The sequence below is a fragment of the Musca vetustissima genome, unplaced genomic scaffold, assembly GCF_032173495.1.
Source record: "Musca vetustissima isolate MV318-11 ecotype Yass unplaced genomic scaffold, APGP_CSIRO_Mvet_v1 utg67697, whole genome shotgun sequence".
NCBI lineage: Eukaryota > Metazoa > Arthropoda > Insecta > Diptera > Muscidae > Musca > Musca vetustissima.
Window position 1 is genome coordinate 12,796 of NW_026882234.1, and position 25,388 is coordinate 38,183.

The window sequence follows — 25,388 nt, forward strand, 5'->3', positions numbered from 1 at the left end:
TTTTATATAAATTTCACAAGGCGTACTGTGTTTACTTGTCAAGTCCTTACCTGTATCACCTCCATCACCATAGCTGTATAATTCGAAAAAAATTTGCTTGTCGACTCCGATCGCTGAAGGGAATTTTTCCGGCCTGAGTTCAGCAGAAATTTAAATTTATAATCCATAATTTGTTATCGATCGATCGGAATGATAATTATATCGATCATGGCACATGCCACAGTCACCTACCTCATCATGGCAGCGATTTGGTTAAAAAAATCTGGGAGCATACTTTTAGGCGCAAATATTCTCTCATACACTGTTAACATCAAATAACATTTTAATGTTTGTGCAAGCATTACAGTCACAGCATGTGCCGAGTCGGAGCGACATTCGAGTCGTTTGGGGTTGTAGACAAATATTTGTACAAATAAAAAATCCGATTTCTATATTTAAATACTTTTTATTAAATTACAAAAGCATTTGATCTTAAAAAATTACATAACATTTACATTTTACAACTATGTGGATAACGTGGGAAAGGTATAACATCACGGATATTCTTGACACCTGTTAACAATTGTAAATAACGTTCAAAACCCATACCAAAGCCGGCTGTTGGTATGCCACCATATTTACGCAATTCCAGATACCATTCAATACCTTGTGGTAAATGTGGATGGGCTCTTAGTCGGTGTTCATCATTTTCACGTAAACTACCACCACATAATTCACCAACTGAGGGCATCAGTAAGTCCAAGGCATGCACAATAGATTCATCTGTACGTGATTGTTTCATATAGAATGGTTTCTGTTGTGAAGGCCAATCTACCACAAACACGGGGGCCTTACAATGTTCAACCAAAAACAATTCTTGTTCTTTGGAAAAACCCTCATCGGGTGTTATGGCAGTTTTAAATTTATCCTTATTCTGCATAACTATATCCAATGCCTCCTTGTAGTTCAATGTTATCCAATCTTTATCTAACCAATCTAAAGATTGTTTATCACCCAGGGAGGTTTTCTGACAAAATTCCAAATCCATAGAACTTGTATCTAATATTTGTTGTGAAATACTTTTGATCATTTTCTCCATAAATTTACAAAGTTCACATAACTCCTCAATGTATGTCATCTCAGCTTCGAACATATAAAATTCGGATAAATGTAAAGGTGATTTAGTGTTTTCAGCTCTAAAGGCGGGACCAAAACAATATGTGTTACCCAACCCGTAGGACATAGATTCGAGATGCAATTGCCCAGAGACAGTGAGAAAAACTTTCGAATCGAAATAACTATTTTCGATGGGGATTTCTGGGCGTGACATTTGTTTTAATAACAACTCCGAATCGGGACGTAATGTAAAAACCTACAAAACAATTCATATTTATAGAGTACTTCAAAAGACAATTCAATGGATATTACCTCTCCAGCACCCTCACAATCATTGGTGGTAATTATTGGGGTATGTATTTGTACAAAATCATTGCTGTCCATAAAATCGTGCAAAGCTTTCTGGGCTTTATGTCTGAGCCGCATTGCAGCAGCTACATAATCAACACGGGAACGTAAATGCAAAAAATCTCTGACATATTCCGGAGCATGTTTTTGCTTTGGTGAAAAAGGGAAACCCTCCGTTAGGTGGCCATCAGCTGTAAAATGCAATGTCCATTATTATTTCCGGTTAAGAAATCAAATTTGTATCATTTGTCTTACCCAATGTTTCCACCTCATCGGCATGCAATTCATAATGGCCATGGGGTGCAAGTTGTACCTTACCTATTGCCCTGATTAGACTACCCGCTGTCAATGCCTTTGTCGCCTCATTTTTAGGAACAACAATTTGAAATTTTTGCGTTGTGGAACCATCGTTAATGTCCAAGAATATATTATTCTTCAGTCGTCGTATATTTTTGATCCATCCCTTTGGGGCGCAACGATAACATAATCACATCAATTTTGGATGGGAAAATAAATTTAATGGAGTTTTTGTAATACATACTCGTACACCTAATGAATCTCCTGGTTGTTTTGATTTACTAACTGTATTTATACGTTGAAATGTACTATTAAACCTTTTGATTAAAAACATTTTAATTGATAATTTTTAAAAAGAAAATAAAATGAATTGCCTAATCTATAAAACCCAACCGGAAAAAAACAGTGCACAGATGATATAAAATCGACAACAGATGTTATCGATAGTTAACAGCTGATTACTGTTTACAGTTCTGAGACGTCGCAGTGTACGAAATGATACACATGGACGTAAGACGTTTGTACGCTGTAAGCATAAAGAAATTTGCCAAAGCAACGTTTATATCAAACGTCTTGCTAGGAAATCGTCATTTATGGTGGAGACACACAAAAAATTATCAGCCTTATTCTGGATATTCGCTAGGGAGATATCTCGCTTGTAAAAATGTTTTCCTTTCACATTCTCGGCCTATTCAGAATGAATAGGGAGAAGCAACAAAATGCGAGATACAAATTCGAATTTTCGAAAATGGTACTAGGAAAAAGATTCGTGTTGCCATATTGTATTTTAATAAGGCGACGAGATTTTGAAAATTAAAGTAGATGACAAGACAAAAAGAAAAAAGTATATTTTTATTAAAAATAATAGTATGTGTGTACAACGTACATTTAATTTACTTATAATATATAAAATGAGTTAAAAAGTGTAAATTACGCCGTGCCAATTTTTTAGTCCTAAGCGAATAATCTTGGGATCTTCCAAGGATATTTTGCAACCCATAGGTCACAAAGAATAGTAAATTACATTCACTTTTGAAGGAAAATTTTTAATTAAAACAAATAAAATTTGTTTTTTAGAGGCAAATAGAAACATGGAACCCAAAATATCAAATTACAGCCAATTCGATTGCAAAACGTGTCCTAGAACCTTAAATATATCAAAATTTAATAATTTTGCATGGAAATTTGTTACCCAATTAGAACTCAAAATATAAAATAACAGATAATTCGGTTGGAAAATATGTCTAAAAATTCTGAAAAATACCGAAAATGCCTTTTCTAAATATTTATAAAATTGAAATTTTATAAAATTGGTAATTTGTTTTAATTTACAAAAATAAATATTGATCAAGGGTTAAAAAATATAGATGACAAAGATGGCAGATTATAGAATTAGATGACAGATGGAGGACATAAATGTTATAGATGACAGCCAGTTAAAATAGATGACTGTCCTCTACAAAAGAGGACGTATGGTGACCTTAATTTTAAGTTGTAATGTGTGTTGCCCCATTGTAATTTAATTTTGTAATATTTTCAATATTTTATTTATTGAAAAAATTGCATGGTATAATTACAGAAGGTAGTCTCATTTGAGAATTTTATGACAACCCTTTATAATTTGGAATTCATCTATCAAATTTAAATGTTATGAAAAATAAATAAATTCTATAAAATTTTATGTATGTCGATTGGTATATTTTCAATAAATTAAAAAAAATATATTTTCTAAAGCTGAACATTTCTCTCAAGGTTTAACCATGGATGTTACATCTTTTATTTATAAGTTTTAGAGGCAGGGAACTTCGAAACATTTATAAATATAAATTATTTAGCAATTTTTGCCACTGAACACATGATATGAGTATATTTCCAAGGAAGATATTTGCATTTAAATTTTGAAAGCTGAATACTGTCAAAGGCAAATTTATGAAAAAATTGGAAACATATGACTGCATAAGACGAGTTGTGAATATGATTTACATATTGATTCCTTCACAAATCATACATTTTTTCTTGCCAATGTTGAAGTATTCATCTTTAAACAAACATTTGTATGGGAATTTGGCATAGCAAGCCACAAAATTAAAAAATAAATCTATATCTATATATATATATATATATAAAAGAGCTTAGTGTTAAGTGATTGAGTGAGTGAGTGAGTGAGTGACTGACAGATCATCGCCCAGACGAAACGGCTAAAGCTAGAAGCTTGAAATTTTGAGTGTGGGTTGGTGTTGGTGTGTAGGCGTGAGATAAGGCTGGGTTTTTGGAAATTCGAACTAGAAGGGTACGAAAAGTACTAAAATGTACCAAATATGGTACCCTTTGTATTAGGCGAACGGGAAGAGCTAGAATTCTGAAATTTGGAATGTGGGTCACTGATGTAAAGTTAGGAAGATGTACAAAAGCGTTTTTGGAAATTCGTACAAGAACGGTACGAAAAGTACTAAAAAGTGCTAAATGTGATACCATTTGTATTTGACGAACCGGTAGAGCTAGAACTCTGAAATTTGGACTGGTGGTCGCTGAGTGTAGGATATATGTATCAACGGGTTTTTGGAAATTCGAACTATAAATATCCGAAAATTACTAAAATGTACTTAATTTTGTACAATTTCGTACCATGTGAATTGATAGAGCTAAAAACTTGAAATTTGAAATGCGAATTAGGGATGAGATGTGGAGTCCATTTAAGGAGATGGTTTTGGAAGCGTGTACTCATGTGTACGAAAAGTACTATATGATACTATATTTGGTACAAATTTAATTTGGAGATAAAAATCGAGCTGGAATCCTGAAATTTGAAATTAACATTACCGTCGGAGTGTAGGATTGGGAATGTACGTAATTTTGGAATTTTTTTACCCAGTTTCAGTAATTTTTATTCATGGGTACTAAATTTGGTACAATTTGAATTTTATGCAAACCAATAGAGCTAGAATCATGAAATTTGGAGTCTGGATCACTGTTGGGGTGTAAGATCGAGATATGTAGGAAGTTTTAAAAATTGTTGCTAATGTGTACTAAATTTGGTACAATTTGAATTGTGGGATAGATAGAGTTGGAATCCTAAATCTTGGATTTAGGATCACTCTGGAGGTGAAAGTTTGGGTTCAGTGGGACGTTTTGGAAATTCGTACTACTGTGTACTAAATTTGGTACAATTTGAATTGTGAGTGAACCGAAAGAGTTGTAATCCTGAAACTTGGATTTAGCATCTATGTTTGGGGTAAGTAAGAAGTTTTCGAAATTCGTACTACTGTGTACTTAATATCGCACAATTTGAACTGTAGGTGAAGCGATAGAGTTGGAATCCTGAAACTTGGATTTAGGATCACTGTGGGGGTGTAGGATTGGGGTATGTAGGAACTTTTGGAAATTGGTTCCACTATGTACTAAATTTGGTACAATTTGAATTGTGGGTGAACCGATAGAGCTGGAATCCTGAAACTTGGAGTTAGGATCACTGTAGAGGTGTAGGTTTGGGTTCTGTAGGATGTTTTGGAAATTGGTACTACTGTGTACTAAATGTGGTACAATTTGAATTGTGGGCGAACCGATAGTATTGGAATCCTGATACTTGGATTTAGGATCACTGTGGGGTTGTAGGTTTGGGGTAAGTAGGAGGTTTTGGAAATTCGTACTACTGTGTACTAAATTTGGTACAATTTGAATTGTGAGTGAACAGATAGAGTTGTAATCCTGAAGTTTTGGAAATTCGTACTACAGTGTACTAAATTTGGTACAAATTGAATTGTGGATGAACAGATAGAGTTGGAGTCCTGAAACTTGGATTTAGGATCACTGTGGGGGTGTAGGATTGGGGTATGTAGGAAGTTTTGGAAATTGGTACTACTATGTACTAAATGTGGTACAATTTGAATTGTGGGCGAACCGATAGTATTGGAATCCTGATACTTGGATTTAGGATCACTGTGAGGTTGTAGGTTTGGGGTAAGTTGGAGGTTTTGGAAATTCGTACTACTGTGTACTAAATTTGGTACAATTTGAATTGTGAGTGAACCGATAGAGTTGTAATCCTGAAACTTGGATTTAGGGTCACTGTGGGGTTGTAGGGTTAGGGTATGTAGGAGGTTTTGGAAATTCATACTACTGTGTACTAAATTTGGTACAATTTGAATTGTGAGTGAACCGATAGCGTTGGAATTCTGAAACTTGGAATTAGGATCACTGTGGGGGTGTAGGATTGGGGTATGTAGGAAGTTTTCGAAATTGGTACTACTATGTACTAAATGTGGTACAATTTGAATTGTGGGCGAACCGATAGTATTGGAATCCTGATACTTGGATTTAGGATCACTGTGAGGTTGTAGGTTTGGGGTAAGTTGGAGGTTTTGGAAATTCGTACTACTGTGTACTAAATTTGGTACAATTTGAATTGTGAGTGAACCGATAGAGTTGTAATCCTGAAACTTGGATTTAGGGTCACTGTGGGGTTTGTAGGGTTAGGGTATGTAGGAGGTTTTGGAAATTCATACTACTGTGTACTAAATTTGGTACAATTTGAATTGTGAGTGAACCGATAGCGTTGGAATTCTGAAACTTGGAATTAGGATCACTGTGGAGTGTAGGTTTGGGTTAAGTATGAAGTTTTGGAAATTCGTACTACAGTGTACTAAATTTGGTACAAATTGAATTGTGGATGAACCGATAGAGTTGGAATTCTGAAACTTGGATTTAGGATAACTGGGGGTGTGGGTTTAGTAAGAAGTATTGGAAATTCGTACTACTGTGTACTAAATTTGGTACATTTAAATTTGAATTTGGAATCATTATGGGGGTGTAGGATCGGGGTATGCAGGAAGTTTTGTTGGAAGTAGACGGGTACGAAAAGTACTAAAATGTACCAAATATGGTACCCTTTTTATTAGCGAACGGGAAGAGCTAGAATTCTGAAATTTGGAATGTTGGTCACTGATGGAAAGTTAGAAAGATGTGCAAAAGGGTTTTTGGAAATTCGACCTATAAGTGTACTAAAGGTACTAAACTTTACTGAATTTAGTTCCTATTGTATAATATATTGAACATATATAGCTGGAGTCTTGACATTCTAAATGGAATACAGGTTGGGAAGTTGTGTTGATGTACGGAAATGGTTTAAGACATTCGTACTTATATGTGTATAAAAAGTGTAAAATGGTACTAAATTCCGTACTATTTACCTTCAGTAGAGTGTGTAGAGATGGAATCTTGATAATCGGAATTAGCTTTAAAAAATCGTACTTATTTGTACGAAAAGTACTAAATGGTACCAAATTTGGTCGAAGTTAGATTAAGGTGAACATATAGAGCTGAAGTCTTCAAATTGGGAATAAAAATGACTGTTGGAGTGTAGGACTGAGGTAGATTATGAAATTCGTAGTTATTGTTACGAAAGGTACTATATGGTACTAAATTTAGTACAACTTGGATGTTGCTTGAAAGGATAAAACTGAAAACCTGAAATTTGGAATTAAGATTTCTGTTGAAGAGAGACATCTTTGGAAACTCGTATTTGTGTGTACGAAAAGTACACACAAATAATATTTGGACTTAAAAATAAGGTTGGAGTGTAGGATGAGGTACTTTTAAAAATATGTAATTATCTGTACTAAACGGTGCTAAGTTTAGTACAATTTAGATTTGAGTGAAAGGATAGAGATGGATGGATTTGAAAATAAAATTACTCTTATAGCAAAGGATTGAGACAGTGTTGGAAATTCGAACTCATACTTACGTCTACGAAAAGTAATAAATGGAACAATTTGGATGTTGGTGAACGAATAGAGCTGGAATTTTTAAATGTGGACCTAAGGTTTGGTGAACGTGTAGAACTCGAATCTTGAAAGTTGCAACTTAGGTTACTCTGGGATTGTAGGAAAAGTACAGAATGGTAACAAATATGGTACAGTTTAGTGAACAGATAAAGCTGGACTTACGATTGAAAGCAGATTTGGAATATTGAGAAGTGCGAAATGGTTTCTTACAGAGCTGAAATTCTTAAATTTTGACTATTTGAAAGAAATTTGTACTTATGAGTACGAAAATTACTAAATTTGGAACAGTTTGGACTTTGGTGGAATAAGATTACTTTTAGAGTGTAGGATTGATGTAGTTTTAGGAATTCTTACCTATGAGTATGAGAATTACTAAATGGTACTAAATTTGAAACAATTTGGATTTGGTTGAATCTTGAGATTTGGAACTTAGATTACTGTTGAAGTGTAGTATTGAGCTATGGAGACAACTTTGGAAACTCGAATTTTTGTGTACCAATAGTAAATAGAATACAAAATTCACTAAATTTGGAATAATTTGAATTTGGGTAACGGAGAGAGCTGGAAACCTAAAATTTAGAATGTTGGTCATTGACAGAGAGTTAGAAAGAACGACCAAAGGGTTTTTGGTACTAAATTTAGTGGAGGTGACGGTATAGAGGTAGTCTTGAAAATGTATACTTATGTGTTCGAAAAGTTCTAAATGGAATTATGTGTGGAACCTGTACGTTTTTGCTAAAGTGTGGATTTCGGAAAATAGTGCTTATGTGTATGAAGAGTACTAAATGGTAATAAACTTGATATTAAATGTAGGAATAGAGATGGAATTCAGAACTATAGTGCAATTAATTATACGGTATTCACGATTTCCATATGAAATATTTTTTTATTCCCTTTCCGCATACGAAGTAGCGGGTACTTTGCTAGTAATTTATAAGTTGATATGGCTTGAATTTATACCTTGAATAATTTTACCATGGGCAGACCAAAAAACATTTTTTTTTGTCGAACGTTCCCACGCCTCACTTTCCCACCCCTGCCGACCGAGGGGGCGACCCCCACTTTCGTAGGGATCGCGTACACACCATAATCCGCATCATGGTGGAATGTGAGAAGGAAATAGAAAACCAGCTACAGAATCTACTCCAACAGCCAGTTTATTATTAAGTTGCACTACTCATTTAAAAATACAATTATATTAGATTTTATAAGTTCAACATTCTTGCTAAAATCTACATTAGAGTACACAGAATTAAAATCAATACAAATTTTACTGAGTGGATCTCCCATAGAATAATTTGTGCGATGAAAATCTACATATAATAGTTGATAATATCTACTAGATCGAAAAGGAACATTTATTCTAATAGATGAAATCAGAGGGTATATTACCATTTAATATTTTTAGTACCATCCATGGTACAATTATAAAAGGTAACAGCAAGTCCCAGCTGATTTGATTTCAACGTAATACTAGTGTCAATATGAATTTGACGAATAATGTTTTTAAAAATCACCCAACAGGAAAATTGGGAACGCATACAATTCGAAATTGTTCTTTATGAAATGTCCTCCCGTATTCATTTTACTCAATCTGCCTGTTGGGAAAGTTTGAGGAAGCAAATCTTTCTTCATAGAATAACTCGCAATTCCCTGCACTTTCATATGTGTTACACATATAAATTGCAATAGCTCAATTATAGAAAAGATGTGGAAGCGATAGAAATATAAGTTTGACAGATTTTCATTCATGTTTTTCAAATTTTATTTTGAGGATTCGAAAATATTTTATTTTTGAAATAAATATAATTTATTTGTTTGTTTACATTTTTCTGTCAAATGACGTTGACACTAGTATAACTTACAAAAACAAATTTCCATGTGGTTGTTGTATCGTTTGTTGTACAACAACACTTGCTGTTACCTTCTATTATTATACCATGAGTACCATCATAGTGTTCAACATAATACGTCTACTTTTTAATGTAGGTAATCGAATTAATTTTAACCTGCTAGTGTAAGAAGGCAACACAAAATCACTATTATAATGTGAACCTCTGCACTGATTCGATTTTATCAGAATATATTGCATATTGAGGATCCCATACAACAGAACCATATACTAATATAGGTCTAACAAGAGACGTGTATAGTTGTTTTGTTATATAAGGATCCGAGAATTCTTTGGCCCACCGTTTTATAAAACTTAATACACCATATGCTTTATTTACCATAGAAATAACATGATTGTTAAAGTTTAACTTTGTATCCATTAAAATACCAAGATTCACGAATGTTTCAACTGTTTATAAAAACGAACCGATAATATTGTATTGCCTCATCAATGAAGAATTTCTAGAAAAACACATATGTTTACATTTGTTCAAATTTAAATCCATACAATTTAATCTGCACCACTGAAAAAGGTTATTTAAATCATTTTGGAGTAAATTGGCTTGTTTCTCAGAATTATGGGTCATGAACAACTTGACATCATCTGCATACATTAACAATTTACTACAGAAGTTGGCAAATCATTTATAAACAATAGAAAAAGAACCGGCCCGAGGTGACTTCCCTGTGGAACACCTGAAGGTACGTTAATCGATTTTGAGAGACATCCTTCAAACAAAACTAGTTGTGATCTATTTTGTAAGTAAGATGATATCCATTTGACTAAGTTTATACTGAAACCCATATTAACTAATTTATATAATAAGAGTTCATGGTTAACCCTATCAAAACATTTACTAAAATTTGTATAAATGGTATCGGTTTGATTTCGCTGAACAAATCCCTTTATTACAATATAGAATATACAATTATAGAGTTTAATTCAACTCTATAAGATTTGTTATAGTACGAAAGCCATGTTGATATGGACTTAAAATGGATTTAAATTTGTGAGAAATAACAGCGGTAATTAATTTTTCAAACAATTTTGGGATATCACTTAATTTTGCAATTCCTCTGTAGTTTAAGACGTTTGATAGACTACCAGACTTGTGCAACGGTACTATAAAGTTATATATACGAAGTCTGACATAGAATATTGTTTTCACCGTTCCATGAGTTTCATTTCTAAAAAACTTCTAGAGTAATAAAATAAGCGAAAATTTATTGTATTATTATACCAATAGCACAATTTTTACAATTTGTATACAATAATGCAAGTCGTAAAAATGCATCTCTGGCTTTCGGCTTGTTCAGTCAAAATAAAGACCTTCCCTACGGTTGACTTTGTCAATTTGTATTCTGACATCATGTTAATCCATTTCACATTTAGTCTTGATTTAGATTAGGCGAGTTTACTTGCGGCAAGTCTTTGTTTGTAGGAGAGAGGGGCAAGGGGAATAGAAATGGAAAAAAATTGCTCGTACCGACAATTTTCTGGCAATTCGTTTTGTGTATTTCGTATTTTTTGACATTTTATATTTATTTAAATGTGAAAAAACTATTTGAAACAAATAAAAAAAATTTTTTTGAAACCGAATTGCCTTGTATAGACGCATGAAGCAAGTTCAAAAGAGAACGATAAGAATTGCCGCAAGTAAACTCGCCTAATCCAAATCAAGACTTATTATTTCAAAATAATCATCGACTACTGATGAGTTGAAGAAAGTTAATTTTTTTAGAAAAGAAATATTTTATTTGTTTTTAATTTGAATTTTAAACCAAAAAATTTAACCAAACTGACAGCACTGCACAAACAAATTTCCGACATTTGATATTTGTGTTGTGGTAGCACTGTGCTTGCATTCTCTACTGCCCTGTCTCTCTCAGCATTCGTAACTTTCGATTCTCCACTTTGACTTCTTTTTATCGGGCATTTTGTCTTCTCCTCCCATTCGTTAGCAGGGGAACGTTTGTGTTGTGGCAGCACTGCTTTCGCATAGGGCTTGTTTCATATTTTTTCACCGCAAGTAAAATCAAAAATCATTTTTAAAGTTGGAAATACAGCAAAAATATACAGTTTTTGTTAAAAAAAAATATATCATTACGGTTCAGATAGGATTTTGTGAATAAAAGATTCGGAAATCCTTTCTGGAAAATTGTCGGCATAGGTGTTTTTTCGACAACGGCTAAAGCAAAGACTTTTTCGCACTTTATAAACGAAACGTGTTTTACAACAACGCATAAAAAACATGGGTGATTTTGGTGGTTCTACCGCAGCACACAATAATTTAAATCAATCTCAAGCATTTGCTGCGGCTCTACAACGTGCAAAACAGGTAAATGCCGATTATTTGCGGTGTACAAGTGCGAATTGATTTGTCGTATTATAAAAAGAATGTAAAGTGTTTGAGAGAGAGAAGGGAGTGTTGCTCCCCTCACGCACACATACATACATATAGGTTTTCTCATATCACGCGTTTTTTGTCTGCTCTATCTCTCCAGATTGCCGCTAAGATCCAACCGAATGCACCACCTTCTGGTGGAGCCCCGGCCGGCTTTAAACGTTCACATGATGATTCCGATGGCGGTCCAGATGTTAAACGTTTCACCAGCCCAGATGGAAGCGAAAGCGGTCATAATAGCAATTCCAATATGAGCAGTGGTGGCGGCGGCGGCAATAATCCCAATATGTCCCAAGCTTTGGTTCAGGCTGCTGCCGTGGCTGCCCGAATTGCTGCAACGGCTGGAAACACCTGCGAAGAACAAATTCGTTTACCCGATAGTGTAATGAATGCATTTTATGGACGAGGTAGCAGTGATACCATAACTCATATACAAGGTGAATCCGGATGTAAAATACAAATGGGCCAAGAAGGTGACCGTGTCATTACATTGAGAGGTTCCAGAGATTCGGTGACAAATGGTCGTGATGTTATTCAGCAATTGGCTAATCGTAATGGTGGTGGCAATGTGGAAGTTGTTTTGACAATTAATATGCCACCTCCCGGACCCACGGGCTTCCCTCCATATCAGGAGATAATGATACCGGGAACAAAAGTTGGTTTGGTAATTGGTAAAGGTGGTGACACCATCAAACAATTGCAAGAGAAAACTGGAGCCAAAATGGTCATTATTCAGGATGGTCCGAATCAGGAGCTTATTGTAAGTTCCATGTAGAATATTTTTGGTGTTTTGAATTTCATTAAGAGTTGTATTGTTTTTTACAGAAACCATTACGCATTTCGGGTGAACCACAAAAAATAGAAATGGCAAAACAATTGGTTTTGGATTTAATTGCCCAAAAAGATGCCCAAAATCAACAGGCAGGAAATTCACGACCCGGCATGGGTGGTGGTATGGGAGCCAACAATGGCCCCAATGGTGGCGGTGGAGGCAATTATAATAACTTTGGAGCCAATGGTGGTGGCGAATCGTTGGAAGTTTTTGTTCCAAAAATAGCTGTTGGTGTTGTTATTGGCAAAGGTGGAGATATGATCCGTAAGATACAACAAGAATGCGGCTGTAAATTACAGTTTATACAAGGCAAACATGATGAGCCAGGCGATCGTCGATGTCTAATTCAAGGCTCAAGACAGCAAGTGGACGATGCAAAGCGCATGATTGATGGTCTCATTGAAAATGTTATGGTAATTTGTTGTTGTGAGGAAGTTTGGTTTTTTTTCGATTTTTTAATATATTATTTATAGCAACGAAATCGTAATGGCAATGGCGGAGCTGGTGGTGGTAATCCTTCGGGTGGCAACGATAATGGAAATTCAAATTATGGCTATGGTTATGGTGTTAATCATGCTCAACAACCGGCACGTGAAGAAATTAGCTTCATGGTACCAGCTTCCAAGTGTGGTGTAAGTTGTAGAAAAAGTATTGAAGTAATGAATGACTTGCGTAATTAAGAGTTCGTATCACTTATAGATTGTCATCGGACGTGGTGGAGAAACAATCAAATTAATTAATCAACAATCTGGTGCCTATTGTGAAATGGATCGTAATGCTGTTAATCCCCCCTCGGAGAAACTTTTCAAATGCAAGGGAACACCAGAACAAGTTGAAGCTGCACGACAAATGATTGCAGAGAAAATCAATATGGACTTACCAATAATAAGTCGTAAATCTATTAATGGTGGCCCACCCGCCCAGCAACAACAAGATGGTGGTGGCAATCAAGGAGGTTATAATGCGGCAGATCCAAGTGCTGCAGCTGCGGCATATCAACAACAATGGGCTGGCTATGGTCAAGCTGGTGGTTGGGGTGATCAGGCTCAACCTCAAGCTGCCATGGGTCAAACTGCCAATGCAGCAGCTGGTCAGGCGGCAGATTATTCAGCGCAATGGATAGAATATTATAAGTAAGAATATTATATTGCTTAAATATAAACTTTTACTATTATTATTTATAATTAGATCAATGGGCATGCACCGAGAAGCCGAAATGATTGAACAACAGTTGAAAGCTAAACAAGCAGCAGCTGGCGGAGCACAAACACAGCCTCAGGCAGCAACACCAGCAGCTGCAGCACAAACCACTGGTGCTGGACAAACACAAGATTACAGTGCACAATGGGCTGAATATTATCGAAGTATAGGCAAAATAGAAGAAGCCGAAGCAATTGAGAAACAAATGAAGGTAAGTTGTGTTTAAAAAATTGCATATAAAACAAATGCTTGGGAATTTTGAAAGAAATGGCAATAGAAACTGTTTGTCGTTTGGGCACGTCCATAAATCTTTATGCAATATGTTGACGATAAAATGTATTGCTCTTTAGAATTCTATATAACCAAAAAAAGGTTGTTTTTTGAAGAGATGACTTTTCTTAATTTTGACAAATGACAAAACCAATTTGTTAGAATATTTTTTAGAGATTTTATTTACTTTAATTGTCTTCTTAGGATATTTTATTTATTGAGTGTAGGACACCTTAAATTAAGATTATATTAAAATTAAGTGTTTTTATATATTTTGTATTGTTTTATTCAATGTTAAGTTATGTTAATGTTAACCAACAAACGAAAGTCAATTATTTGAGTCGCATTTTGTTTTGTAATATAATAACTAGGCTTCACAGTCAACGTCAACATCCGCCTCTTCTGCTGCTGCTGGTGGTGTTAGAAGTAGTAGTAGTGGTGGTGGTGGCGGCGGTGCTGCTGGTTCTGCTCCGAATGCTGGTGGCCAAAAGGACTATAGTGCACAATGGGCTGAATATTATCGTAGTATAGGTAAAATTGAAGAAGCTGAAGCTATTGAAAAACAAATGAAGGTACGTTAAGTGTATTTGTTTTTTGACAACAGTTATAAGCTCTCTATTTCTATACACGATAATAATAAGACTAAAAGATGATGTTGGCATTATGTGTTGCAAGAAAAGTAGTTTATTTTTTTTATTATTTTTTATGGAGAAATTTGGTTGTGTACATACTGAAAATAATGCTATAAATATTTACCAAAGCCATAATTTCTCATGTTATATCAAAATTTCTATAGTATTTGATATTTGTTGGCTTAGATTGAAGAAAGTGCTTTTAAAATAGCGCGGTAATTATATAATGGTAGTTATTTAATAAGTTTATTTAAAAAAGAAGTTATATTTGATGACTTTATTTATATTGATGAGATTTTCTCATATCAATGGTATTTTTATTTACAAAATGTTGAAATATTTTCCCAATGTACCTCAACAAATATGGAAATAATGTGTATTGTTTTTATTTAGGGTTAAAGTAGTGTTGCAAACCAATTCGGTTAGGCAAAGTGTATATTTATATAATATATGATTTATATTAAATAATATAGTAAGCTAAATAGATCATAGAGTTGGCAGATTATTAAGCTATTGCTCCAGTAAAACCTAATTGTGTGGCTATTATTGTCCTTTCAAAAATAGTGTCATCTTAAGTTCGTAACAAAATCAATGTTATTGAGATGTGGAGATTTTGACGGCACATATATATATTTTTGTGCAGACATCATTGTTTTAACAAACGGTTTGATAAATGGTTCAGACCCCACCTCCTTGTTATCTTCAGCGTTAATTGATCTTTCGTATTTCTGAACGAAGGACAAGAGCTCAGAGGATAAACTAAATCAAATCAGATCGCTGACCCTCGTGTAGTCGAGAGAGAGAACCAAGTAAATTGTGTTAAGTACCTTCCGAATCCTCGAAGGAAACATGACAAAATAATGGCTGTCACATTCATCGCTGTGTTAGATATTTTACAACTGAGGCGTGGATTTTTTTGAATAATGTTTTTTCAAGGACCATATAAGACGTGTATTTTTATACCCTTCACCACACTGTGATACAGGGTATGTAACAGACAAAAGGAAACGAGATAGACACATGATTTCTTTTAAAAATATGCATTTATGCATGTCCATCCGTCTGTCCATGTTAAATTATAAACAAAGTACAGGTCGGTTTAGATTTAGAACGGACGGAGAGAGGGCAGATTGCACTCAATGCATGCAAGAATTGGTGTATAGTCAAGCGACTCTTAAAGCCATCGAATCTGAGGCCGTCCTCAACAGTTTTGGAAGAACTTACAGCAATCTGTTGTGTTGGGTTACAGGACACCGTGACATCATGGGTAATGAAAAGCAGACGAATTAGCTAGACGTGGATCTCAATCTACAGATCTAGCAATCGATGAACCAATCAAACCACCCATCTGTCATCTTTTTCGGTACTTTGATGCGTTCTTCGACGAAATGAAATCAATGAAATGAAACCAATGAAAACCTGAGCAAAGCTAAAATTAGAGTAATGACAGGAGTCATTACTGGTCATTGCAATATCAGGGCCTTTACCAGTAAATGGGACCATGATATTAGTGGAACCTGTTTTGATCTAAGGCGTCATTAGAAACCTAAAGTTTCTTCTGTCCGATCTCTATAGCCATCGATACTATCTCATACTTACTTTCTCACACTTACTTGTAAGTTTCTTATCTCTCTCTATCCCCCTTTTCTCCCCCATAGATCTCGCCATTCGTGGATGATCACAATGGACCTAACGGTCTCAGAGTGCAGCAGCCACATTCGTGACTGGACATCCCCAAACCTAACATAACCTACTGTGTTTTTTTTTCTTCAGCGTGTCTTCATACTCGACCTTTGGTACAATACTGTTCGTTCAAAGAATATTTTTCCGGTGACGTTTGAATCTGAATTTGAATCTGAGTTTATTTTAAATAATATATTTTGCCACATTAATATTAGCAACTTGTAATATTAGCACATTAATATTAGCAACTTGTATGAAATATAATGCTGAAGATATTGTTACGGTATTTTTGATAACGATATTTTTTTAATGCAAAAATACTCTTAAGAATGAATACATAGTATTGCTTTCAATAAATCTTAGATTATTTATATTAAATATATTTTATTTTAATTTATTAAATTATCAATTCGTATTTTATTTTATTTTTCTTTTCTTTGCAGAGCGCACAGGCGGCGAATGCTGGTAGTTCTATTCCTGGTGGTAGCGCTGGCCCGAATATTGCACCTGGAGCTCCTGCCGCACCTTCTGCTGGTCCAGCAGCAGCAGCCGTACCCGGTGGCGGTTATCCACAAGGTATGACACCAACACAATATGCACAATATTCTCAATATTATGCGGCAGCAGCTGCAGCTGGCTATCCTCAACCAGGCGGCTATGGTGGTCCGGGAGCAGCTGGTGGTTATGGAGCGCCTGGAGGTTATCCTGGTGCTCCACAACCACCCGGCTCCGGTCCCAATCAGGGTAGCAACAATAATCAAAAGAAAAACGATAAGCATTAACCAAGCAACAACCAACCAGCCGAGTCGCCATCAAGTCAACCCTTCATATTTGTTATTCAAAAGCAAAAAGCGTATTATCCCCCACTGTGTGTGTGTAACTGATTGTTGGTAAGTAAATTTATTCCATAACAAAACCAAAATTTTCCTTTTTCCATATTATTATTATTATTCTTATATATTCATTGCTTTATTTCTCCATGTTGATTTTTTTCCTCAAACATATTATTGAAATGAAAAATATTTATATTCAACATAATAACGTGTTATAAAATTTGGGTGCTTAAAAATGTACGATTTTTTTTTTTACTTTAGACCAAGAACAACAACAACATATATTTTATGATGAAATTTACTACTTACTACTACTAGTACTCCTCCTTGATATCTTGATTTATCCACAATTTTCAATACACCATATATATAATATATAAAATACCTATATTTGAAAAAGAACATTTTACACAATTGAATTTGTTTCTATAAACCAACCTCTATATATCACTATATATATTTTTTTTATTATTTTTATTTTGTTTTTAATTGAAATAATTTAATGATTTGATAATTTCTACTATATACACATATATCTATGATTTTTTTGTATGAATTTATAATTAATATTTTATTTGTTGTAGATTTCTTTTTTTGTGTTGAATAACTTGCTATCATTTTTTCTCAAATTTGTTGTGTTCTTTTTTTCCTTTCTTTCTTTATTTGTTTTTCTTATGAATTCTGACATAACCATACCATATTTCTTTTTTCCTTCCATAAAAATTTTGTTTCTTGCAGCAATAAAAATGATTTTGAATAAGAAAGACAGACAGACAGTCCTTAAAAATGCGTAATCAAACAAAACTCAACACTCAACATATAAAAAACAAAATTTATTGTTTCTCCTCCTCGAAGTGTGTTGGGTGTGTGTGAGTGTGTGGAGAAACGATGAAAGAAAGAATCAATAAAATATTAGATTTTCTACGCAGGTGTTTTTCTTTTGGTTTGATGATGACTTGCGCATATTCTCTTAAATTATATATATAAATATAAAAATATAGTTTTTAAGTAAAAATTAATTAAAATAGAGGTTTTTTTTATAGAGTTATATTAATTATATATATATGATACAAACAAAACAACAAAATGAAAACATTTAGTGGTAATATTTAATAATGATATGAGATGCTATCTATAATAATTGATAATAATAACAACAACAAAATAGCCATGATTAATTTTGCTCTTGGAAGTAGTGGAAGAAGTAGTACACACATTTACATCATATACCTACCTAGTAACACTTAATATTATTTTTTCTCTCTAAAAACGGCCGTTTTTAAGTTAGGATTATATATAACATTCTTGTTTTTTTTTTCAAAATAATTGTTTGGTTTTTTATAAATCAAAAAAAAAAAAAAAATAACATTACAAAAAACATAAAATTTCCCACCCATCTATATATATTTGCCACATAAAAATGTTTAAAAACACATATTTGTATTCCATCATAATAATATTACTTATTATATACTATATTTTATTTTTAATTGTGTAAAAAAAATTGTCGTCTATAAATTTTGATAATTTCAAAAACAAAAATAAGAAGGTACATATATATAAAAAAACAACAACAAAAATCAAAACTTATTACACTTTTTTTACTTTACTTTTTCAATATCCTTAACAAAATACTCTACACTATGAATCTACGGGAATCAGTAAATTATAAACCTATCCATATCCACATAACAGAGACGAAGGACGACGAACCCTCTACATTGATTTTGATGAGAATCGGTTAAATTTCAATTTATTTCATAAACAAGAATCTAGTTATAGCTCCCACGTGTATATTCGTCTTATTTCCAGTTCGATTGACATGAAATATTGCAGAGCGTAATGTATTGGGTGTAGAAATTTGGTACATCGCTTAAATTTGGCACATTGGGTTTCCTATTGGGTACCAAATCTCTCCACTAAAATTATAAATAAAGGTCAACTTTTTCCGGTAGACCCCCATATAAGCGTACCCCCCAATTTACGGGGTTTTGATGGTTCTTAAGCGCGTTTTTCAACCGAATTCGTTGAAATTTGGTACATTGGGTTCTTATTGGGTGCCAAATCTCTCACCCAAAATTATAAATATTGGTTCCCTTTTTCCGGTAACAAATGGCTCCCCAAATTCCCAAGGTTTGTCCAAACGAGACGAAATTTTGCAAAGCATTCTGAATTAAGTACAGATTTTAAGAGTATGTGAAGTTTTGTAGAAATCTGTTAAGGTTTAGCTATAGCTCCCATATATAATTTCGTCCGATTTCAAGTAAATGGGACACCAAACTCTCATGTCTGTCCGATTGACACGAAATTTTACACAACATTTCAAATTGAGACTAGAATGACATCATTGCGTTTTGTTAAAATTGGCTCAGATTTAGATTATGTTCCGATATATATTTTCGACCGACTACAGGTTAATTGTGCGCCACCAAATACTCAACGGGTGAGTGAGATTCATTTTTGCACCGTGTGCCCAAAGTGTTAAAGGGTATCATATAGTCGGTCCCGTCTGACTGTACTATTTTCCTTACTGCGTTTTTTAAATAGTGTAGAGTATTTAAAAATCGGCAACACTGACCGATAATTTGTGTGTGTATCTGTTTTTTTTTTTTCAAAATAATATTGCAGCTTTAAAAATCAATCACCATCACACCAACAACTTGCACATACCAATTAAAAATATTTACAATTAAAAAGCTATATCGATAGCCAACAAAATATAAATACATACATTTTATCTTCTTAAGATATAAGCAATCAAAGAAAAACATCAACCAAACAAATATGAAAATGATGGTCAACTTAAAACATTTTTTAAAACTCTAGAATAAAATTCATTTAAAAAGTCAATAAATTTTCTCTCACAAACAAACAAAAAAAAGCACAACAACAATATATGTATGTATTCCATAGATGCAAAAAGGACTCTACGATGGACTCATCAAATCATCGTATCCTCTTCAGCCTTTATGTTGTTGCAGTAATTACTACAAGCGCCCGATAATTCCAGCAGCTGTACGTTGTCTTCTTCTTTTCAACGAGAACATCTTTTGGGTAAGATATATATTTATGGTGTGTTGTGTGTACGCAATGCAATGATGAAATTAATATAAAAAAATGTTTCAATTAACAAATTGCAATAAACAATTTATATACCACTTGTAAATGTATTTGTATTTACGATATTCTAATTTTATTAATATTTGAAACAAAAATTTGTAATTTAATTTCAGATTATGTGAATGTTGTGAACGAATACCTTTTCTTAAGAAGTAAATAATTGTGTGTGTTTACATATATAGTGATGATAAACTATTATATTTCATATTTATATACATATACATATGTGTATTTGTTTGCATAATATATTTTTGTCACCTTCTCAAAACCATCGCCCTATATATTGTGATTTTTGTGTGGTAATGGATGAAGGGTCTAAATTTTATATATTGATGATTGAGTTGATCTATATATATTTCCCCCCATTAATAAGGTAAATATATATATATATATATATTTATACCCTACACCATAGTAGGAGGAAGGCTTTATTAATTTTGTTTTTCCGTATATATATACGTAAAATTCTAAGACGATCTAAGCATTTCCGTCTGTCCGTCTGTTGTAATCACTCCAGCGTCTAAACGAATTGAGATAGATCACCAAATCTGTTGTAATCATTCCGCCTTCTGCAGATAACGTGATAAAAAACTCGATCCTGACGATAATGAAATATATCGGCAGGTATTTAGGCATCTCCTCCATATAATGATACCTCCTGGAGGAAAGAATTTAGATACAAAACTAAAATATTGGGCCCTCATAAATGAATAACCCCGAATATTCGCTAATTCCTATACAATGTTAAAATTTGTATTTGGTGTATTCTAAAAATAGGTATTTTCGTCTCTCATTGGTGGACAAATGTTTCCGATCGATTTTATCCTAATTTAAATATCCACCTCTTGGTGGAAATAATGAAAAGTTCGGCTCGGCCGAACTTAACGACAATTTACACTTGTGTCTCTACTATAAAATTTTTTAAAATGTTCAATCAATATTCTAAGAAATCTATTAAAATTTCTGATTACAAACTCGATGCATATATTTTTGTTGCTGTTGTCGTTCTAGCAGATCAATTTTATATATTATTACAGATATGACCGATGTTGTTACTGAGCACGGGAAATATTTTGCTATGGGGTTGTTTGTTCGAGAACAACGTGATTAGTAGGTCCCAAAAAAATATATATATCCTTTTTTGAATTCCATAATTATATTAATATGACAATTTTATATGAATTTAAATAATATTAATATATATGTATGTAGTAGTTAGTGTCGGAGGTGTTTATGGAAAATTTTATAAATCTTCTATATATAAAAATATATATTATTATTTGTGTTTTACATTTGCATTTGGATTTCGTTCTTTAGGCTATCAATGATGATATGTATCGATGATCTGTGTGAGAAGAGAACATCCCCGCACATAAAGAATGGAAATTATAATTTACATTGAGAGTAATATATGTTTCGTGAGATTATATGCTAACATTTTTTATTATTGGGTACATATTTATTTATATACATACTACCTTCAATTTTCTTAAATTCATAGTGAATATATATATTTTTTAAATTTATTAATAACAATATTATTATTATTGTTATATTTCGAATGTGGTAAGATGTTTTTTGGTTAGGTTTGTTCTTGTTCTTCTTCTGGATAATATTCTATATGAAATAGTTGTTCAAAATTACATTGATTTTTTTCCATATATACATATGTCACATACACATGTATTTTCCCATATATATGTATATCAAATCTATTTGCAGCAATGGCAAAAGGCAAATGTGAGAGACACTATCCTAAAATTATGAAAGAAAAACTGAGACCAGGTTTAAGTTGTAGACCAGGTTTAAGCAAAACAACACATACATACAAAGAAATATAACCAATACATATTGATGATGATGGTAAGATTTACTTCTTAACAAAGGTGATTTGAGTATATGTTTTTTTATAATTTATTTAAGCCACAATATTGCAATTTCCTTTTATTTATCGATGATAAGCATACATACACATACCATATATAACAAAAAACAATTTCTAATATATATAAAAATCTCAAAATAATTATTAGCTTTAAGCGAAAAAACAATTTTTATTATTAAACAAACAAAAAAAAAACCAATGAACAAAAAAGAGAAAATGTTGCAACATTTTTGTCTTCTTTGCAATTGTTTTGGTATAACAACTAATTACAAGAGACGACAGAGTTTATCAATTATATAAGAAACAAAATTTCCAAATATAAATATTTAACAATAACAAAATAAAAAAACTTATGCTTACAAAGAATTTTAAATTTAAAATAAAATAAACAGAAAATTAACAATTAATACATACCAAAAGAAATATGTGAATATTTCACACCCATGACCGGGAATGTGAAATATTTTGTTGTGTTTTATTGTTTAAAAAATTTCTCTTACAGCTTGGCTGGCTACCTTCTCTTAACAGCAGGAGAATTGCGACTTCTTTTAGATGATGACATTTGCCAAAATATTCTCCCAACCAAGCACACACGTACCAAAAAAACAAAATCCGAATACCTTTTATGGTATGTATGTCATCTATATATATAAATATATAATATATTACTCCCCACTATATTGACGATATAAAAACGAAATCTTGTACATACTTATATATATATTTGTTTTAAATGACAATTTTATATATACATTTTCAACATATTTCCATTGTTTTTAAACATTCTAATATAAATATATAAATGATTTAGCAAATATCAAAATTTTTTCTTAGCTACTTCTTTTTCACACAGTCAGTCAGTCATCCCAAGAATTGATGGTATACATTGTCGACGTTCTGATGTCCTCAATAAAAAGGAGGAGGAAGAGTATAAACAAGATCTGTGCGTCGTGTGTGTGTTTAATCTCCGTAGAATATTTTCTTCGTACATTAATGCTGTGCAGATGCCGCAGGTCTGCCATTAAGCTAAGAAATTTCGTTTTTCCTATGTCCTTTAATAATATCTATTTATTTTTTTTAAAGATGGGTGTGTGTGATTGCAAATTTTTGACAATTTTATATCACTTTAATTTTAACAATATTTAATGGACACAAAAAAAATTGAATCGTAGAACATCGATAATTTGTTGTTTTGATTATTTCTATTTGAATAGTAGTCTACGATTCTAGTACTTAATGTGGATGGCTAGAAAAGCTGTGGGTAATTATAGGATGACCTATTTCAGAGAAGAACTATTGAATAGCTACCTCACCTTCATATCCGTTCGCGGTGGCTCTGCATTCTTCTTGTCTTTACATAGACTATTAACCCATTTTTCCAATGAACCGTAAAAATTCTCTCGAGAAAGAAAGTATAAGAATCTAACAAGAAGTATTAAGTAGGAAGGTGGGAATAGTTTCGATGTCTAAATAAGGACAGAAAAACATATTACGTGCTAAGGTTGCACATTCCTAACGACTTTAGGTTTCTAATGATGTTGTAGCACAGAGTGTGCAGTAATCCTCCTAGGCGCGTCTTCCCGGGTGGAGGATGGGAAGGAGGTCTTCATAATGTGCAAAGTGAAACTGACCTAGGTCAATTTTTTCTGCACTTCGTGGAAACCTTGGGGATCTTCGGATCCCCCGTGGACCAAAATGGATCGGGGTAGTGCCCTTAAATTAATTAACTACGATGGGTAAAAATAGCAAAAGAAATAAAGTTACGGTGCAGGGAGTTAATAACCCTGTACCGGCGGCAATCGTTGGTTAGATCACAAGCCACGTGTCTCGAGATTGTGATCCGGCTGTTTTAGGTGTGGATGCCTTGGCACCTGCAGCTGTATCTGTTATATGTGCATCAATTTCGCATCCGAACAACGTTGACAACCGGCAATTCTATTGGGATATGACAAGTCAGGACTGATGAAAATCAGTCTCTGGCTGATAGGACTGTAGTTCTGGGAGGGGACGACATACACGGGACTCTTAACGCTATTCGCGACAGTTTAGAGGAGCAAAGTAAGGAAATCTTCGGCCAGTTAGACAGACTTATACCGGAAGAGCAATGTGGGGATACGCTTCCGGAGGAAGTGCTAATAAATCTCACCCTGACTGATGATGAGCTGGTCACCACGGTGATGCCAGCCAAGTCTACACAGGGGTAATATATAGTCGCTTAGTATAACGCGTTGGTCCACTGTCATACCTAGTTCGTTCAGGATACATCCGTGCCCGTAGGTATAATTTCGCCATAGATTTTGTTCATGCAGCCTTGGGGCACTACGCGCGGCCTGACACTTAATGCTGATACACAGAGGCCTTAAGTTCAGCATTGCGTTCAGAGCTGCTTGTGGGGTGCTTCTCGCGGCTGCAATTTTTAGAATCGAGGCGGGTCTTTGTACATCTGTAGGGTAGATATTCGATCATTTTCGCCGTCTACATTAATTTCTTATTTAAAAGTTGGAGACACAATTCTGCAGTGACCTGCGAAGATCCCAACAGTTAGGTTAAAGGATGTACGATCGCTATTTGCAGCCGTATCACTCGGATACATGTGTCCATTGCTCATCATGGGTACATGAAAAAGACGAATAGGAGAAAGCGAAAAGGGCGTAAATGATGTTTATAGAGTGTATAATTTTGTTTATTTTAGCAATGACAGGATGTTAACAAATCTAAAGATTTTGTTGTGGTCAATTCCTAAGAATTGACGAAAATATATATGGGAGCTATATATAAATCTGAACCGATCTTCACGAAAGTTAGCACACATTCTGGACCTAATTCAGTACCCTATGCCAAATTTCCTGCAAATCGAAAAATATATAGGGACTTTCATACTTCCCAATTGCATACATTCCAAACGATCGATGTCGATGTCAATTGTTTCTAGCTCTTCCTCATCCTCAAATAAACGGCAATAGTCCACTGCGTTAATGTTCATTTTGGATGTGAGCGATTTAATACTGCAGTAACAATTTCATACTTTCTAAACGGTCGATGTCCTCTGCTACTTAGCGATGCACGTCTGCAGAGTAGATGTTCAATTCCTCATCCTCAAATAAACGGCAATAAT

General features: G+C 33.7%; 2 protein-coding genes across 2 annotated transcripts; one reads left to right on the forward strand and one right to left on the reverse strand.

The window, feature by feature from the left end:
• Positions 1-481: 481 nt before the first annotated feature.
• LOC133328460 (probable asparagine--tRNA ligase, mitochondrial) lies at positions 482-2,074 on the reverse strand. The gene is made up of 4 exons (XM_061537028.1): positions 1,985-2,074; positions 1,699-1,906; positions 1,408-1,634; positions 482-1,351 (listed from the first exon to the last, which is right to left on the reverse strand). The coding sequence occupies exons 1-4, from the start codon at positions 2,072-2,074 to the stop codon at positions 491-493; spliced, it is 1,386 nt and encodes a 461-aa protein (XP_061393012.1). The 3' UTR covers positions 482-490.
• A 9,589-nt stretch (positions 2,075-11,663) lies between these two features.
• LOC133328458 (far upstream element-binding protein 3) lies at positions 11,664-14,701 on the forward strand. Its single transcript, XM_061537026.1, has 7 exons — positions 11,664-11,752; positions 11,919-12,578; positions 12,644-13,063; positions 13,124-13,282; positions 13,350-13,783; positions 13,839-14,061; positions 14,492-14,701. The coding sequence occupies exons 1-7, from the start codon at positions 11,666-11,668 to the stop codon at positions 14,699-14,701; spliced, it is 2,193 nt and encodes a 730-aa protein (XP_061393010.1). The 5' UTR covers positions 11,664-11,665.
• Positions 14,702-25,388: the final 10,687 nt, after the last annotated feature.

What these genes read in the sequence shown, in the direction of transcription:
- LOC133328460 (XM_061537028.1), bottom strand. Translation starts at nt 2,074, where the DNA reads ATGTTTTTAATCAAAAGGTTTAATAGTACATTTCAACGTATAAATACA. An exon ending in GAGATTCATTAGGTGTACGA is followed by an intron (nt 1,907 to 1,984) that starts GTATGTATTACA and finishes TGCGCCCCAAAG; the next exon opens with GGATGGATCAAAAATATACG. An exon ending in CGATGAGGTGGAAACATTGG is followed by an intron (nt 1,635 to 1,698) that starts GTAAGACAAATG and finishes TGCATTTTACAG; the next exon opens with CTGATGGCCACCTAACGGAG.
- LOC133328458 (XM_061537026.1), top strand. Translation starts at nt 11,666, where the DNA reads ATGGGTGATTTTGGTGGTTCTACCGCAGCACACAATAATTTAAATCAA. An exon ending in GTCCGAATCAGGAGCTTATT is followed by an intron (nt 12,579 to 12,643) that starts GTAAGTTCCATG and finishes TGTTTTTTACAG; the next exon opens with AAACCATTACGCATTTCGGG. An exon ending in GTCTCATTGAAAATGTTATG is followed by an intron (nt 13,064 to 13,123) that starts GTAATTTGTTGT and finishes TATTATTTATAG; the next exon opens with CAACGAAATCGTAATGGCAA.